The sequence below is a fragment of the Mus caroli genome, unplaced genomic scaffold, assembly GCF_978045245.1.
Source record: "Mus caroli unplaced genomic scaffold, Mus_caroli_1 scaffold_12, whole genome shotgun sequence".
In the NCBI taxonomy this organism is placed as follows: Eukaryota; Metazoa; Chordata; class Mammalia; order Rodentia; family Muridae; genus Mus; species Mus caroli.
Window position 1 is genome coordinate 24,681,489 of NW_028227267.1, and position 17,595 is coordinate 24,699,083.

Below are 17,595 nucleotides of genomic sequence, written 5' to 3' on the forward strand. Positions count from 1 at the left end.
TCTTCAGACACTCCAGAAGAGGGCACCAGATCTTGTTACAGATGGTTGTGAGCCACCATGTGGTTGCTGGGATTTGAACTCTGGACCTTCGGAAGAGCAGTCGGGTGCTCTTACCCACTGAGCCATCTCACCAGCCCCGTTCTTAACGTTCTAATTCTATGACAATTACTATAATAACCAAATGTCTAGGGTATTAGTTTGAGACAACACAAGTAGATACTGGAGATCTGTAGTGAAGAACTATCAAGTTGGCTATAAAGGCAGTACTTACAGCCAAATGTAAAGGGCTTATTGTTGCTCTATTATCTGAATCACTCAACATGTCTGTTCCCGAGGTTTCCATTAACTGAAAAAAGAAGAGACATTAAAAGTTAAGAGAGACATTTAAGAATGTTAGGAATGATATTTTTAAATATTTCATAGCAGTTACTTCTCTCGTCCCTCATTCCAATCCACTGTAGAGCACCACAATAAGTAAGCCCACAGTCCAGGAAAGCCACAAAAGTATAGTAAGATGTAGTGGTTTGTAAATGCTTGGCCCAGGGAGTGGCACTATTAGGAGGTGTGGCCTTGGTGGAGTAGGTGTATCACTGTGGGAGTGGGCTTCGAGACCCTTATATTAGATGCCTGGAAGTCCGTCTTCTGCTAGGAACCTTCAGATGAAGATGTAGAATTCTCAGCTCCTCCTGCACCATGCCTGCCTGGATGTTGCCATGTTCCTACCTTGATGACAATGGACTGAACCTTTGAACTGTAAGCCAGTCCCAATTAAATGTTGTTCTTTTAAAGACATGCCTTGGTCATGGTGTCTGTTGACCGCAGTAACGCCCTAACTAAGACAGAGGAGCTTCATTAACTAGGAGTTTGGGGAAATACACTTCCATCAGGTAAATAAATGCCTTCCCTTACTGAACACACTCTCTTGTCACTGTCTTGACTTCAGTGTCTAACTTCAGTTTTAATGAGAACAGAGAAACACATTATCTTGAATGGTAGTAGCATATTTTTGAATGTTGGGGGAATTGATTGATACTTACAACATCTAAAGGAGTTTCACTTGCAATCTGAAATAAAAGTTAAAAATGGCATTTTACAAAGTGATTTATATATATTAACATATTTGACATCTTTATTGATACAGTGCTTTGTTTGTTTTAAACCCATGCTTTCTTTGCCTCCAGAAAAGATGTTTTTTATATAGGTAGGCATTACAGTAGACAACACATCTATATACATATCCTAAGATTTTATTCTAAAGAACTACAGTAACCTATGGAAAATGGGTTATTTTTATAGTAGCACATTAAATGCTGTATTAAATATGTTGACCATCTTTTTTTGTTGTTGTTGTTTTTGTTTTTCGAGACAGGGTTTCCCTGTATAGCCCTGGCTGTCCTGGAACTCACTTTGTAGACCAGGATGGCCTCTGACTCAGAAATCTGCCTGCCTCTGCCTCCCAAGTGCTGGGATTAAAGGCGTGCGCCATCACACCTGGCTTATGTTGACCATTTTATATATCTTCAATTTTATTTTCTATTGAAAGGAAGCAATGCCTATTATATGTCTATAACCTGAAAGTTCTGTCACACAAGAGTATATTTTAACTCATTGCTTCCCTTCCAGTATGGCACAGTAGGGTCTGGGATGGTGTGTCTATTCCAGAACAAGACCATAGTTGAACTTCAAGCTTCTTCTGCAGAGGTGGACTCTCCTTTATTAGGAAGAACTGGGAAATGAAAGGACCTTGCATAGGTCTCTAAACATATGGGTATAATCTGACTCTTTCAGGGGCTTTCATTTTTATTTTTCAAGTAAGATATAGTTACCTCTTTAAAAGAACTATGGAAAATCTGTATTTAAAATGATAGAAGTAAACGCAATAGACCTAGATGTTGACTATTAGGTGGATCTTTTATTTTTTTTTCAGAGCTTACAACTTTCTATTTTATTTCTAATAAACAACACTTGATGGTTGACTCACATATTTTATTTACATTTGTCTACAGTATCATTTCCTTATGAAATGAACTAGTACAGTTCAATTAAACCAAATCAAATCATAATCATCTGAACTATTTGTAAACTCCTATTAGCTAAGTTAATAATCTTGCATTTGTATTAGGCGGCTCTTGAGGCCAGCAGTACGTGAGTGTTTCTGTGACCCGCTGTATCATATAGACTAGCTGTGCTGTGATGGTGCGTGCTTGAATTCAGGAGGTGCAGGAACAAAGAGTCAAGGTCATCCTCAGTTAGACAGCTTGTTCCAGGCCAGCCTGGTTATGTGTGACTGTCTCAAGAAATACACCACCACTTCAGGAGCCTTCTTCAGAGCTTTATCTGGTTTTGTTCTTGTTGCTTGTTGGTTTGTTTGGTTGAGGAAGTGTCTCAGTATGTTGGCCTGGACTCAAGGCAGTGTCCTTCCTCAGCCTCGCAATTAGGACTGCAAGGGAACACTGCTGTGCCTGACTTCCCTCAAAAGATTAAATACTCCATCATTTAGACAACAGCTCACTGCAGCACAGGCTAGCCTAGCATTCACAAAATTCCTGCTTTAGCTTCTCAACGATCAAGATTATAGGTATATGCCACCACACAGGGATCAGTGACATTTTTTTTTTTCATTTTTTAAAATGAAAAGAGAAGAGTTATCTTACTGAAACAACCATGAATTTAAGAGGTAAATGGAGCATGAAAACGTTAAAGAACAAAACTGAATGTTTTCTGGATCATGTAGTCAAATTAAAACCTCCCACTAGTCCTGTAAGAGAGTTCAGAATCTTACCAGTTGAAGACACAGACGGTGACCATATGCAGCTGAGTAGTGAACTGCATTATAGCCTTGTTTGTCCCGGATCCCTGGGTTGGCATCATTTCTTAGTAAGTATTCCAGGCACCTATGTGAAGGAACATCAAAAGGAAGCTTTTAAAATTTACACTTAAATATTTATTATAAAAAAACTGCAACAATTAAAAAAAAAATCACATGCCAAAATTAACCAGATCCAAAGACAATGAATAAAACTCAATAACCTTTTTTATACAGAAAGAATAAGAATGTGGAATGGAAGCTGTGGAGCTTTACATTAGATTTTATACCTTAATATCAAATGTATTTTTATATACTAATCCACCTACATTCATTTGGGACAAGATACATATGTATGCATGCATGTATGTATGTATGTATGTATGTATGTATGTATGTATACAAGGTCTCTCTACCAAGAACTCTCTAGAGTTCTGGCTGTCCTGGAACTCTCTATGCAGACTAGGCCAGTTTGAACTTAGGAAATCCTCCTGCCTTTGCCTCCTACCACACCTAGCCTTTCACCTACATTTTAAGCCAATGATTAAATACTGGCAATTATTCTTGTAATGAATATTTTGATACCCATGACTATGTAATATAAATATTATATCCAAGCTGTAATAGCTTTTTGCTTTGGTTGTTATTTTGTATTGTTAATTTTGTCAGGCTTTTAACAATGAAAGGACCCATTTATATAACTATTTAGGAAGATGTCTAAATGACCACTAGTCTTATGCAATAGGGATATTATATATGTAAGATACATTTGCAATCAGATAAGTGTGTTTCTTATAAGTAATATTTTCTTAACTTGGTCTAAATCGCTAAAGTCTTAATTTTGTTTCAAAGTACAGGCAAAATTAATGTATAAAAGTTCTATTTAACTATAAAACTACTAATGCTTTCATGTTTGATAAATCAAGGTACAAGGCTTCTAACAACATAAAATTCAAAAATGCTTTACCAACTTGGTATTATTCAAATTAGAGCTGGCATACTGCTTTATGAGCTGCTAAGCCTACACAAGAGATCTGTAAACTGTTGTCTATTAACATTAGACGGAAGCACGGTTTCTGATCATTCAGAGACTAAACTGGACTTGCTAAAACTTGGTCCAAAGGGGTCTTTGAATACTGACTGACTGCCAACTCCATTCCTTCCTCTGGGATACAATCAGGCCGAAGGTGTATGTGAGTAAGTAGGTGTGAGTGGTGTTATTCACTCATTCAGATAGTAAGGCTCAATATACAACCATAAGATGGCTAGAATCAGGTTATAATTTTTGTTTGTTTTTGAGACAGGGTTTGGCTGTGTTGGAACTCATTTTGGAGACCAGGCTAGCTTCAAATGCATAGGCAGGCCTGCTTCTGGCTCCCAAGTACTGGGATTAAAGGCAAGCAACACCACTACCTAGCAATATAGTCCTTGATACCTTAGCTCCGTATTTAAAAAAAAAACAAAAAAACCACCCCACTTTTATTTTTAACTATGTGTGTCTGTGTGTAGGCATACACATTGTGATGCTAATCCTCAGTTCTTTTTTTTTTTTTATAGAATGAGTTTCAGGACAGCCAGGGCTACACTACATAGAGAAACTCTGAAATGAGAAAAACCACAAGTCATAAACCAAATAAACAAATACTGTTTTGCAGGAAGAATGAAAAAAGACTACCAGATTTTTCAAGTAAAGACCAGATACTTGGAAGACAGCAATAGCTAGAATTTAGTAATAATTATGAAATGTATTTATTTTATAAACTGTAGATTCAGGGATGATAATAAAAATACATAAAGGAAATAAACACTTGCAGTAAAACAGTTCCCATACAAAAATGCCAATTTGTAGAAATAATAACGCTTTTCTGTCACTCCTAAGTTAACAGGTGAGATGAACACTTTTGCTCCAATAGCTGGCCAAACAGGGAACCACCAGGAGACCACAGAGCTCAGGAACCGGAGAGCAACTGGGGACAGGATCCTTCCAGTCTCTACCTGCACCCTGGAGTTAACCCTGTGGCACAGCTCTCTGGACCCAAATCCCGAGAGAGATGGTCTCCCAGGAGTGCTGACATACCTAAGATCACAGGCTCACAGAAAGGACAGACTCCAGACAGAGACAACAAGACCAACTAGCTAATACCAAAACCACGGCTACTTGGTACCATCAGAACCCAGTTCTCCCACCACAGCAAGTCCTGGATACCCCAACACACTGGAAAAGCAAGATTCTAACTTAAAATCACATCTCATGATGATGAGAAAGGACTTAAACAACATAAATAATTCCCTTAAAGAAATACAGGAGGACACAGGTAAACAGGCAGAAGCCTTTAAAGAGGAAACACAAAAATCCCTTAAAGAATTACTAGAAAACACAGCCAAACAGGTGAAAAGAATTGAACAAAACCTTTCAGGATCTAAAAATGGAAAGAAAAGCAATAAAGAAATAACAAAGGGAGACAATCCTGAAGATAGAAAACCTTGGAAAGAGATAAGGAGTCATAGATGAAAGCATCACTAAAAGAATACAAGAGATAGAAGAGAGAATTTCAGGTGCAGAAGATACCATAGAAAACACTGACAGTCAAAGAAAATACAAAATGCAAAAAGCTCCTAACCCAAAACATCCAGGAAATCCAGGACACAATGAGAAGACCAAACCTAAGGATAATAGATATAGAAGTGAGTGAAGATTCCCAAAGGACCAATAAAAATCTCCAACAAAATTATAGAAGAAAACTTCCCTAACTTAAAGAAAGATATGACCATGCACATACAAGAAGCCCACAGAACTCCAAATAGACTGGACCAGAAAAGAAATTCCTCCAGTCACATAATAATCAAAACTCCAAACACACAAAACAAAGAAAGAATATTAAAAGCTGTAAGGGGTAAAAGGTCAAGTAAAATATAAAGAATCACATCAGACCTCTCAAAAAAGACTCTTTATAAAAGCCAGAAGATCCTGGGTAGATGTCATACAGACCACCCTAGGAGAACACAAATGCCAGCCCAGGCTACTATATCCAGCAAAACTCTCAATTATCATAGATGGAGAAACCAAGATACTCCACGACAAAACCAAATTTACACAATATCTTTCCACAAATCCAGCCATACAAAGGATAATAGATGGAAAACACCAACACAAGGAGGGAAACTACACCCTAGATAAAGCAAGAAAGTAATCTTTCAACAAAACCAAAAGAAGATAGCCACACAAACATAATTCCACATCTAAGAACAAAAAATCACAAGAAGCAACAATCACTTTTCCTTAATATCTCTTAACATCAATGGACTCAATTCCCCAATAAAAAGACACAGACTGACGGATGGAAAACAATTTTTCAAGTAAATGGTCCCAAGAAACAAGCTGGAGTAGACATTTTAATATCGAATATGATTGACTTTCAACCAAAAATTATCAAAAAAGATAAGGAAGGATACTTCATACTGATCAAAGAAAGGAAGAATCTAGCAAGATGAACTCGCAATTCTGAACATCTATGCTGAAATGCAAGGGCACCCACATTCATTAAAGACACTTTACTAAAGCTCAAAGCAAACATTACACCTCACACAATAATAGTGGGAGACTTCAACACCCCAGTCTCATCAGTGGACAAATCACGGAAGCACAAACTAAACAGAGGCACATTGAAACTAACAGAAGTTATGAAACAAATGGATTTAACAGATATCTAAAGAACATTTCATCCTAAAACAAAAGAATATGCCTTCTCAGCACCTCATGGCACCTTCTCTAAAACTGCCCATATAATCAGTCACAAAACAGGCCTTAACCAATACAAGAAGATTGAAATAATCCCATGTATCCTATCAGATCATCACAGACTAAGGCTGGTCTTCAATAACAAAAACAATGGAAAGCACTCATACACGCGGAAGCTGAATAACACTCGACTCAATGATAACAACACTCTACTCAATGATAACTTGGTCAAGGAAGAAATAAAGAAATTAAAGAAGTTTTAGAATTTAATGAAAATGAAACAACATATCCAAACTTATGGGACAATGAGACAGTGGTAACAATGAAAGCAGTGCTAAGAGGAAAGCTCACAGCTTCGAGTGCCTCCAAAAAGAAACTGGAGAGAGTACACACTAGCAGCTTGAGAACACACCTGAAAGCTGTAGAACAAAAAGAAGCAAACACACCCAAGAGGAATAGATGGCAGGAAATAATCAAACGCAGGGCTAAAATCAAACAAGGAGAAACAAAAATAACTATACAAAGAATCAACAAAAGCAGGAGCTAGTGCTTTGAGGAAATCAACAAGATAGATAAACCCTTAGCCAGACTAACCAGAAAATACAGAGATAGTATCCAAATTAACAAAATCAGAAATGAAAAGGGAGACATAACAACAGAAACCGAGGAAATTAAAAAACTCATCAAGCCGGGCAGTGGTGGCACACGCCTTTAATCCCAGCACTTGGGAGGCAGAGGCAGGCAGATTTCTGAGTTCGAGGCCAGCCTGGTCTACAAAGTGAGTTCCAGGACAGCCAGAGATACACAGAGAAACCCGGTCTTGAAAAATCAAAAAAAAAAAAAAAAAAACCCAAAAAACCCAACTCATCAGATCCTACTACAAATGACCATACACAACAACACTGGAAAATCTGGACAAAATGGACAATTTTAAAGACAGATACCAGGTACCAAGTACCGAAGTTAAATCAGGATCAGATAAACCATCTAAACAGCCTTTAACCCCTAAAGAAATAGAAGCAGTCATTAAAAGTCTCCCTAACAAAAAACAAACAAACAAATAACCCCAGGACGAGATGGGTTTATGCAGAATTCTATCAGACCTTCAAAGAAGACCTAATACCAATACTCTTTAAACTGTTCCACAAAATAGAAACAGAAGGAATACTACCCAATTCGTTCTATGAAGCCACAATTATGCTCATACCTAAACCATACAAAGACCCAAAAAAAGAAAGAACTTCAGACCAATTTCACTTACACATCAAAACGATCATTCATCATGATCAAATAGGCTTCATTCCAGGGATGGGATGCTGGGATGGTTCAATATATGGAAATTCATCAATGAAATCCACTATATAAACAAACTCAAAGAAAAAAACCCACAAGATCATTTCATTAGATGCTGAGAAAGCATTTGACAGAATTCAACATCTCTTCATGTTAAAAGTCTTAGAAAGACCAGGAATTCAAGGCCCATACCTAAACATTGTAAAAGCAATATACAGCAAACCAGTAGCCAACATCAAACTAAATGGAGAGAAACTTGAAACAATTCCACTAAAATCAAGGACTAGACAAGGCTGCCCACTCCCTACCTGTTCAATATAGTACTCAAAGTCCTAGCCAGAGCAATTAGACAACAAAAAGAGGTGAAAGGGATACAAATTGGAAAGGAAGAAGTCAAACTATCACTATTTGCAGATGATATGATAGTTTATTTAAGTGACCCCAAAAATTCCACCAGAAAACTCTTAAATATGATAAACAATTTCAGCAAAGTAGCTGGATATAAAATTAACTCAATCAGATCAGTGGCTGCCTTCTACTCAAAGGATAAACAGGCTGAGAAAGAAATTAGGGAAACAACACCCTTCACAATAGTCACAAACAATTGGTGTGACTCTAACCAAGCAAGTAAAAGATCTATATGACAAGAACTTCAAGTCTCTGAAGAAAGAAATCAAAGAAGATCTCAGAAGATGGAAAGATCACCCATGCTCATGGATTGGCAGGATTGATATAGTAAAAATGGCCATGTTGCTGAAAGCAATCTATAGATTCAATCCCCATCAAAATTCCAACTCAATTCTTCATAGAACAAGAAAGAGCAATTTGCAAATCCATTTGGAACAATAAAAAACCCAGGATAGTAAAAACTCTTCTCCACAATAAAAGAACCTCTGGGGGAATCACCATGCCTGACCTCAGGCTGTGTTACAGAGTAATAGTGATTAAAAACTGCATGGTATTGGTACAGATATAGACATGTTGATCAATGGAATAGAACTGAAGACCCAGAAATGAAATCACACACCTATGGACACTTGATCTTTGACAAAGGAGCTAAAACCATCCAGTAAACAAAAGAAATTCAACAAATGGTGCTGGTTCACCTGGAGGTCAGCATGAAGAGGAATGCAAATTGATCTATTGTTATCTCTTTGTACAAAGCTCAAGTCCAAGAGGATTAAAGACCCTCACATAAAACCAGATACATTGAAACTAATAGAAGAGAAAGTTGGGAAGAGCCTTGAACACATGGGCACAGGGGAAAATTTCTTGAACAGAACACCAATGGGTTATGTTCTAAGATCAACAATCGACAAATGGAACCTCATACAATTGCAAAGCTTCTGTAAGACAAAGAACACTTGTCAATAGGACAAACCAGCAAGTAACAGATTGGGAAAAGATCTTTACCAACCCTACAACTGATAGAGGGATAATATCCAATATATACAAAGAACTCAAGAAGACTCCAGAGGACCAAATAACCCTATTAAAAATGGGGTACAGATCTAAATAAAGAATTCTCTGAGGAATACTAAATAGCCAGGAAGAACCTAAAGAAATGTGCAACATCCCTAGTCATCAGGGAAATGCAAATCAAAACAACCCTGAGATTCCACCTTACGCCAGTCAGAATGGCTAAGATAAAAAACTCAAGTGATAGCAGATGCTGGTGAGGATGTGGGGAAAGAGAAACACTCCTCCATTGCTGGTGGAATTGCAAGCTTGTACAACCACTCTGGAAATCAGTTTGGCAGTTCCTCAGAAAATTGGACACAGTGCTACCTGAGGACCTAGCTATATCATTCCTGGGCATATACCCAAAAGATGCTCCAACATGTAATAAGGACACATGCTCTACTATGTTCATAGCAGCCTTATTTATAATAGCCAGAAGCTGGAAAGAACCCAGCTGTCCCTCAACAGAGGAATGGATACAGAAAATGTGGTACATTTACACAATGGAGTACTACTCCGCTATTAAAAACAATGAATTTATGAAAATTTTAAGCAAATAGATAGAGCTGGAGGATATCATCCTGAGTGAGGTAAACCAATCACAAAAGTACACACATGATATGTACTCACTGATAAGTGGATTATTAGCCCGCCCAGAAGCTCAGAATACCCAAAATATAATTCACAAACCACATCAAACTCAAGAAGAAGGAGGACCAAAGTGTGGATACTTCAATTCTTCTTAGAAGGGGGAACAAAATACCCATGAAAGGAGTTACAGAGACAAATTGTGTAGCAGAGACTGCCCCACCTGGGGATCCATCCCATATACAATCACTAAACCCAGAAACTACTGTAGATGCCAAAAAGTGCTTGCTGACAGGAGCCTGATATAGCTGTCTCCTGAGAGGCTCTGTCAGATCCTGACAAATACAGAGGCGGATGCTTGAAGCCAACCAAACCATTGGACTGAGCATGGGATCCCCAGTGAAGAAGGTTAGAGAAAGATCTGAAGGAGCTGATGCGGTTTGCAACCCCATAGTAAGAACAACAATATCAACCAACCAGACCCCCTAGAGCTCCCAGGGACCAAATGTCCAACCAAAGAGTACCCATGGCTTCAGCTGCATATGTAGCAGAGGATGGCCTTGTTGGACATCAAGGGGAGGACAGGCCCTTGGACCTGCGAAGCTTCGATGCCCCATTGTAGGGGAACGCCAGGGCAGGGAAGTAGGAGTGGGTGAGCACCCTCACAGAAGCAGGGGGAGGGAGAATGGGTAGGGAGTTTCAGGAGGAGAAACTGGGAAAGGGGATAACATTTGAAATGTAATAAATGAAATGAAATGAATATGTAATAAATGAAATAAATTGAAATGAAATGTAATAAAATATCCAATAAAAAAAAATAATGCTCCTTTGCTCACGTGGTACTTACTTGCCGTCTGTATCAGATGTAGCTGCATAGTGCAGGGGTGTGCAGCCTCTCTCATCAAGGTCATTCACACTTGCTCCTGATCCCACAAGAGCAAACAGGCACTGGTAATTGCAGTTGGCAGCAGCATAGTGCAGTGGAGATCTTTTGTGACCAAATTAAAAGAAAGATAAGTCAGGAACACACATTTGTAAAGAGACCATAGCTAACTCTTACTCCACACATTTAGTTCCACTACACTCCTGAGTCAATTACAACTCCTATTATATTCTGCTTAGAAACATAAAAACTTTCATTTTAATAAAGCTTGCCTTATATTAACAAAAATGCCCCACAGTCCATGTCTTGAGTGATAAAAGCAAAGAGTAAAACAGAAGCATCGAAGAGTTGCTATATCAAACACACACAGGCCTCAACAGTAATTCCAGTTTCTGGAGCAATAATGGAGACACTGTCTTATAGACTTATTTCCTATTCAGAAGAGCTAGTGTACTGGTTTAATCTCTGAAAACTGAATAAACAAAACTAATTTCTCACTAATTACTAGAATTACAGAGAATACTATTAAACATATGAGTAACTATTTTAGGATGATAAAAATAAGATGATTTTGTGATCTCATTAAATGAAAAACAAAAATTATAGTAAGTTTAACTCAGAGCTCCTTACAGTGCACTTTTTCTCATCTAATACACTGACTTAGGAAAATTATAGCAAAACATTATTTTATCTTACTGGATAATATTATAGAGTTTTTAATTTGCTTGTTTGAGAGAGGGCCTCATGTACTATGCAGCCCTGGCTGGCCTAGAACTTACACAGATCTTCCTCCCAAATTCGGAAACGTGCCAGGATGCAGAGCTATTACAGAGACTTTGAAAAATGTAGCTAACCCTGGAAATAAAGCTTTTAAGCTCACAATAAGAATACCAAAACTCTCTATGCTACTTTTGCATGGAATGTGTAAATAATTACAAATAAAAATTAGCTATGAAACTTCATTTTGTAGGTCGTTTGTTCCTTTTATTTGTCCATGTGAACCCAGCCTATCCCTCAGCATTGTATAGTCAAGCAGCATTTAGCTTTCTTCTCTTCGTTTCTTACTTCCTACTACACACAAGCCTTTTTCTTTTCCCTTTGCACTGGTACGATCATATACACCAATATGTACCCACACATCTTCTGATTCACACCCTCCCCAGAACACTGTCTGATATACACGGTGCTTAGACTGTCATCTACATCTTTCAAACAGATGCATTTGCTTCTTTTCTGAATGGTTTTAATGTATCTTGTATGTTGACTCTTGGTATAAGGAGGAACAGTTAACAGAAGCTTCAGCTGCTATTACTCTAAGTGCTAGTAGCAGTAAGGCTAGACAATGAGAGTTTGTGCCTTTATAGCTGCTCTCCTCCAGAATGTACTCAGTGGGTCATATGGATGTGACTAAGAAGAGAAGGGGGGAAAAATCACACATATATTTGCAACCTATTTTTGCCTTTCAGAAGTGGGAAGAAGGATCTCTCACAAAAAAATGACTTGGAAAAGCTTTAGGTACTCTTGAGCTTTTTGAAGGTACTTTGGTACAATGAAGTTTTAAATTTCCATGCTATAATTATGGGAAAAGGACAATTATTATCATCAAGAAAAACAGGGAGAGAGCTGGAGAGATGGCCCAGCAGTTCAGAGCACTGGCTTCTCTTCCAGAGGCCCTGGGTTCAATGCTCAGCACCCACATGATGAGGTCACAAAGATGTGGAACTCCAGGTTCAAGGGTTTGGTATCTTCTTTTGGCCCCATGAGTACTGTGCACGTATGGTACACAGGCATACAAGTAGGCAGAACACCTATACAGATAAAACAAATCTATAATTTAAGAAATAATGATTTAAGAAAAGGACAGAGGGAGCCTAGGATTGTAGGGAGAACCCAATCAAAAGACTGGGATTGAGACTGGGGTTAGAACCCACTGACCTCAGCTGGCTGGTGCACATGTGTGTGCTCTTTTTCTGTTCCTTTCAGCAGTGCTAGAGAGCAAACCCAACCCAGTGCATTCGAGGATGATAAGCCACATACCAGGCCCTACTTCAGACTCTTAAGTAATCATGATTACAACTCAAAAGATGCTGTGTAACACATAAAGTTAAGTTTCAGAAGTCAGTTAAAGGTCAAGCAAGCCATTAAATAAGCAAATTTAATCTCGATCTACAGGAGCTAAATCACAGATTACCTTCCAAATTTATCCTTTTTGTTGAAGTCTGCACCAGTATTCAGCAGAAGGTTTAGGCACTCCAAATTTCTAGTCAGGAGAAAAGAAGAAAAGATTTTAAAAGTAAAATTGTCAGTGATTTCTATGATAAAAATGGTAGGCTTTAAGAAACATAAATGCTTATTTTAAAGTGAGAATTACTTCACATTCTATTTAGCATTTAAAAAGTGATATGCATAAATACTGGCACATGAGAAATAAACAAATGAATTATATTAGTGTAGAAAAAGAAGATCACATTTTTAAGAGATTCTAAGAGATTTTTTTTTTAATAGTGGTTTAACCTGATGCTGCTTGTATTCTAATGCTAATTTGGGCCCCCAAAACTGGTTGCCCCAGAGAGAGTCCACACATAGATGCTAGCTAAGTGACCTTGCCCCTAGTTAGTTGTGATTGGTAAATAAAGATGCCAACAGTCAATAGCTGGGCAGAGAAGACATAGGTGGGGCTTAGGTTTCACAGGCTTGCAGGGCTTGCAGGAGAGGAGGACTAGGAAGAGGAAGAAAGTTCAGGAGGGAGCAGGAGAAGCTGCCATGGGATAGGAGTGAAGACGTTACTCCATGTGGGCCGGCCATTGCAGATAAGAGCAACGCAGATGGAGCACAGTAAATAGTAAGTAACAACGTGGTGTTATGATAGCAAAGTAGATTCTAACAGCATGGAGGGTAGGCAGCTGTCCAGCTATTGTGTTTTTAGGGCTTGTTGTAAATGTAAAGGCTGTGTATGTTTTTTATCCAGGAATTCAATTACCAAAAGCAGGGTAGAAACTCTGGACTTGGGATTTAAATAAATTTCTACCAATAATTATATTTAAATGTCTTAAATTTAGGGGGTTTTAAAACAATAAATTAAAAAGAATTAAAAACAAACAGAAAATCCTGTACCTTTAAAACACATATAATAATGGCAAGTCAATTTCTCCCACTGTCTCTTATACTATCATTATTTATTCAGACTGAACCTTAGTTAAAATTATAGGACCTTCTTATATGCTTGTTATGTAAATTTTTATATTTTTATAACAAACTTTGATTTTTATAAACCCAATATCAGCTTTGTATATTATAATGAAAAACATGCCTGTTGACTTCTACTGTAGGCAAGTTACATACAAATTAGGTTTTAACTGAAATGGCCTCTGGTGACCTTAAAAGAATAAAGAAGGGATTCATATATGTTCAATTCATCTCTGCAATTTAAACGTGGTAGCATCCTTGGTTCAGCACAATTGTTTTTTGAAATCATAGGAAATATTAAGGAATTATCACTAGAAATAACATGCTCACAAAACGTCCCTTTTGATAAATCATGAATTAAATGGTTTAAAAACAAATCTAAATTACCCGAAGCATTAAGGCCACAGAGTGCTTTGAGCGAGCAGAACTGACTGACTAGCTCTCCCCAGAGTACTTCTCATTATAACTTAAGTGTAAGCACGGAGGGTACTGCATGCTTATGATTCCAGTCCTTCAGAGGCAGGGGTTTAGAGGACTGAGTGGTACAGCAGCCTTGGCTACAAAGCAAGACTGCTTCAAAGAGCTAAGGGGCTGGGGGTGTGGCTTGGGGAACTGAAATAATTTAAATAAAATTTAGTCTAAAATGTTCTAATCACAACATTTCTTCTTCTGAGCCGAGATGTAACTGCATCATCAATATTTTTCTCTCACAATAACATAGTATTATGCAGAGTACTCATTATGTTTCTGATGTTCTCATCATTGCATGAACATTTTTATTTGTTTAGCAATTAGTTTTTTGTATAAAAAGTAACATTTCCTTTTGTAGGTTTGTTTTTTCCTGATTAATACGTATGACTTAGTTGAAAGAAGACAAAAAACAAAATGAAACAAACAAAAACAATTTTTGCTGCCTTGAACTGTCTTTTATTAATATCCAGCCATGGTTCAGTTTCTATTTTGTGGCAACTCAAGACTAGTAAAATGGAACAAAGAGACAGCATCCGTGACTCTGCTCCTGCTGCTGCCTCCCACCGCCCACAGCGACTGACCCCAAACTATCTCAGAAATTAAACTCTAACAATGACTTCCATAAGGCCCCCGCGCCCCCCCAGCATCTTTTAAAAGAAATGAAAATACTATTAACATACCCTCCAGCTGCAGCTGCGTGTAGACAGGTTCTGCCAAAATCATCTGGGGTGTCTATGTCAAATCCTATAAAAACGAATATATATCTTTTCTCTTATATAATATTACAGATATTTTACTTTGCATTAAGATAGTATATCAAGAAATGTTAAATATCACATTCCTCTTTTCAACCCTAAGCAAACATATATTCTTAACATACAAAATGAATAAAGAAAACCACATAGTAATGTACAACATTATACAAACAAACAAACAAACCAACCAACCCTGTAGTGTTTGTCTGCAGGGCTCTGCCTGCCAGGAGTGATGGTTCACACCTCACACCTTCAGTCTCATCGTCCAAGCTACACACAAGATGAAAGCAGGAGGATCATCTGAGCCCTGGCAAGCCTTGGTAACATGGTATAAAACCTGTCACAAGGAGACAGGCAGGCAGGCAGGCAGGCAAACAAAACCATTCTAATTACTAAAAGGCTACAGGGTGCAATGGGAATAGTCAACAAGAAAAAGAAATGAAGTATTGATAACAGACTCGTCAAGAACATAAAGTGAAAAAGGCTAGCCATAAAAGATTTTGTTAGGTGATTCTATAAAAATTGTACTATTAGGTGGTTAATATACCATACTATGCTAATGGCGTTTCTTTTATAGGGATTAAAGATACTCCAGAATGGATGTTATTTTGGTTATATAAGCACATGAACGTTTCATAAATACTGAACTCTATGTATTAAATAAGTAAATGCATAAGTGCATAGTATAAAGATATCTCACTAAAGCACTCTAGCCAGGCATGATGGTAAACACCTGTTATCTGAGCACTTGGGAGGCAGAAACAGAAGAACTGCAAGTTCAAGGTTAGCTTTGGCTTTACAGACTCTCTACTCATCCTCCTTCTAAAAAGAGGATATGTACTTTGTTCCATGTGGCTATTATTCATACTGGGGAACACTTTTAGTATTCTTTTTCATGCTAAGTGGGGATGAACAGCTTTATATACACATGGCTGATACTCAAATAAAACAAACACAATGAATTTACACACATAAAATATCTCACACACATTAACAAAAACAACTTCCCCCTAAACCTCAGAAGAGTGTGTCTCACTCTATAATATTTTTACTGAAACCTCATTAGTTTATTTCAGTAAACAGGAATGCTAATATTTAACTTTCTTATATACTGAGAAATAGAAAATAACTTAAAAATTAATTACATCTTTTACAGTGAGTAAGTCAATGTACTTACTAAGGATCATAGTTTGCAGTGATACTAAAAAATCCCATGCCAACTAGTTACAGCATTTATAACTAAGTACTACTGGTAATGGATTAATAATTCCATGAGCCTGTAAGATACTCATACTATGACTTTAATTTATTATGACTTTTAAGACCCAAAGGAATGAAACATGCAGGTAAGTTGTCTTGCTGAATAGGCCAAGGAGAGGAGACTGCCATCATTGGGTAAAAGCTGCTCTATGGACACTCCACACCCCATGAACCAATTAACAAAGGGAATCAGTAAAGCACTGCTCAGAGCTGAAGAGGTAACTGTGACAACAGGAGAGAGGACGAGAAAATATGAGTACAAGCAAACAAGCACGCACAACAAACAAACTTGTCTGGGAGCTCCACTTACCTGAAGAAAGGAGTTTCCTGCAGCAATCTGAAAAACCACTTAAGGCTGCCAAATGGAGTGGGAACATTCCATGTATACCACGCCTTAAATTAATAGAACAGAAACTTCATTACAACACATGCAAAATATAATAATTTAAATAGATTATAAAGATATCACTTAAGTAAAAGATAATTGGTTGAGTAGAAACTTGTTAATACTTTAGAGAAACCTCTGGGCAGTCATTGAAAAGCAGCATAATTTATCACCAGCTACAGTTCCCTAAGGCTTGCCTGTGTAACCTCAGCACTGTCATCATTATAGACTCACTGCATAGTTATGGGTCTACACTGTAAAATGCTGAATGCCCAGCAGCACCTTTGAGCTATATCATTGATATTGTTTTCCCCAAACAAAATGTCTCTAGGTATTTGCTCAGGGAACAGACCTCCTGCCCCATCTCACCCTACCATTTAAAACCATTTCCGCAAGGTCAGATGCTCAAGAACGCTCACATCAGCCATTCTGTTATGTGGATAATTGGAGAGCAATTTAACTGTAAATAAGAATATTGTATGTATCCTTAGATGGTAAAATTAAATCCCATAACTTAAACTAGAACTATCTACAGAAATGTGAAAATTTTTAAGCCTCTATATACATTGCTAAATAAATATTAATATATACTCTGAACCACAAAGACCATGTATATAGTAGCATATCACTTATGAATATATAAAAAGCTTACAATTGCTCACAAGTACATATAACATGATATACAGGACTTGGAAACACCAATTTGAGTATGATCGTGATTTTTACAGAATATGCGCAAAATAATTCATACTTTAAAAATGTATAGGG

General features: G+C 37.5%; 1 protein-coding gene across 4 annotated transcripts in view; it reads right to left on the reverse strand.

Moving 5' to 3' along the window:
- Ankrd28 (ankyrin repeat domain 28) overlaps positions 1-17,595 on the reverse strand; it is a 139,188-nt gene that overhangs the window by 21,129 nt on the left and 100,464 nt on the right. For all 4 annotated transcript variants that reach the window (XR_015044610.1, XM_021181416.3, XM_029469317.2 and 1 more), the window contains exons 11-17: positions 16,753-16,835; positions 15,108-15,171; positions 12,962-13,030; positions 10,735-10,875; positions 2,783-2,894; positions 1,038-1,064; positions 272-346 (exon numbers count right to left, since the gene is read on the reverse strand). Coding sequence is in view for 3 of the 4 variants with exons in the window: in XM_021181416.3 (XP_021037075.1) it covers positions 272-346; positions 1,038-1,064; positions 2,783-2,894; positions 10,735-10,875; positions 12,962-13,030; positions 15,108-15,171; positions 16,753-16,835 (571 nt within the window). In the remaining variant the exon portion in view is untranslated. The remainder of the gene's footprint in view (positions 1-271; positions 347-1,037; positions 1,065-2,782; positions 2,895-10,734; positions 10,876-12,961; positions 13,031-15,107; positions 15,172-16,752; positions 16,836-17,595) is intronic.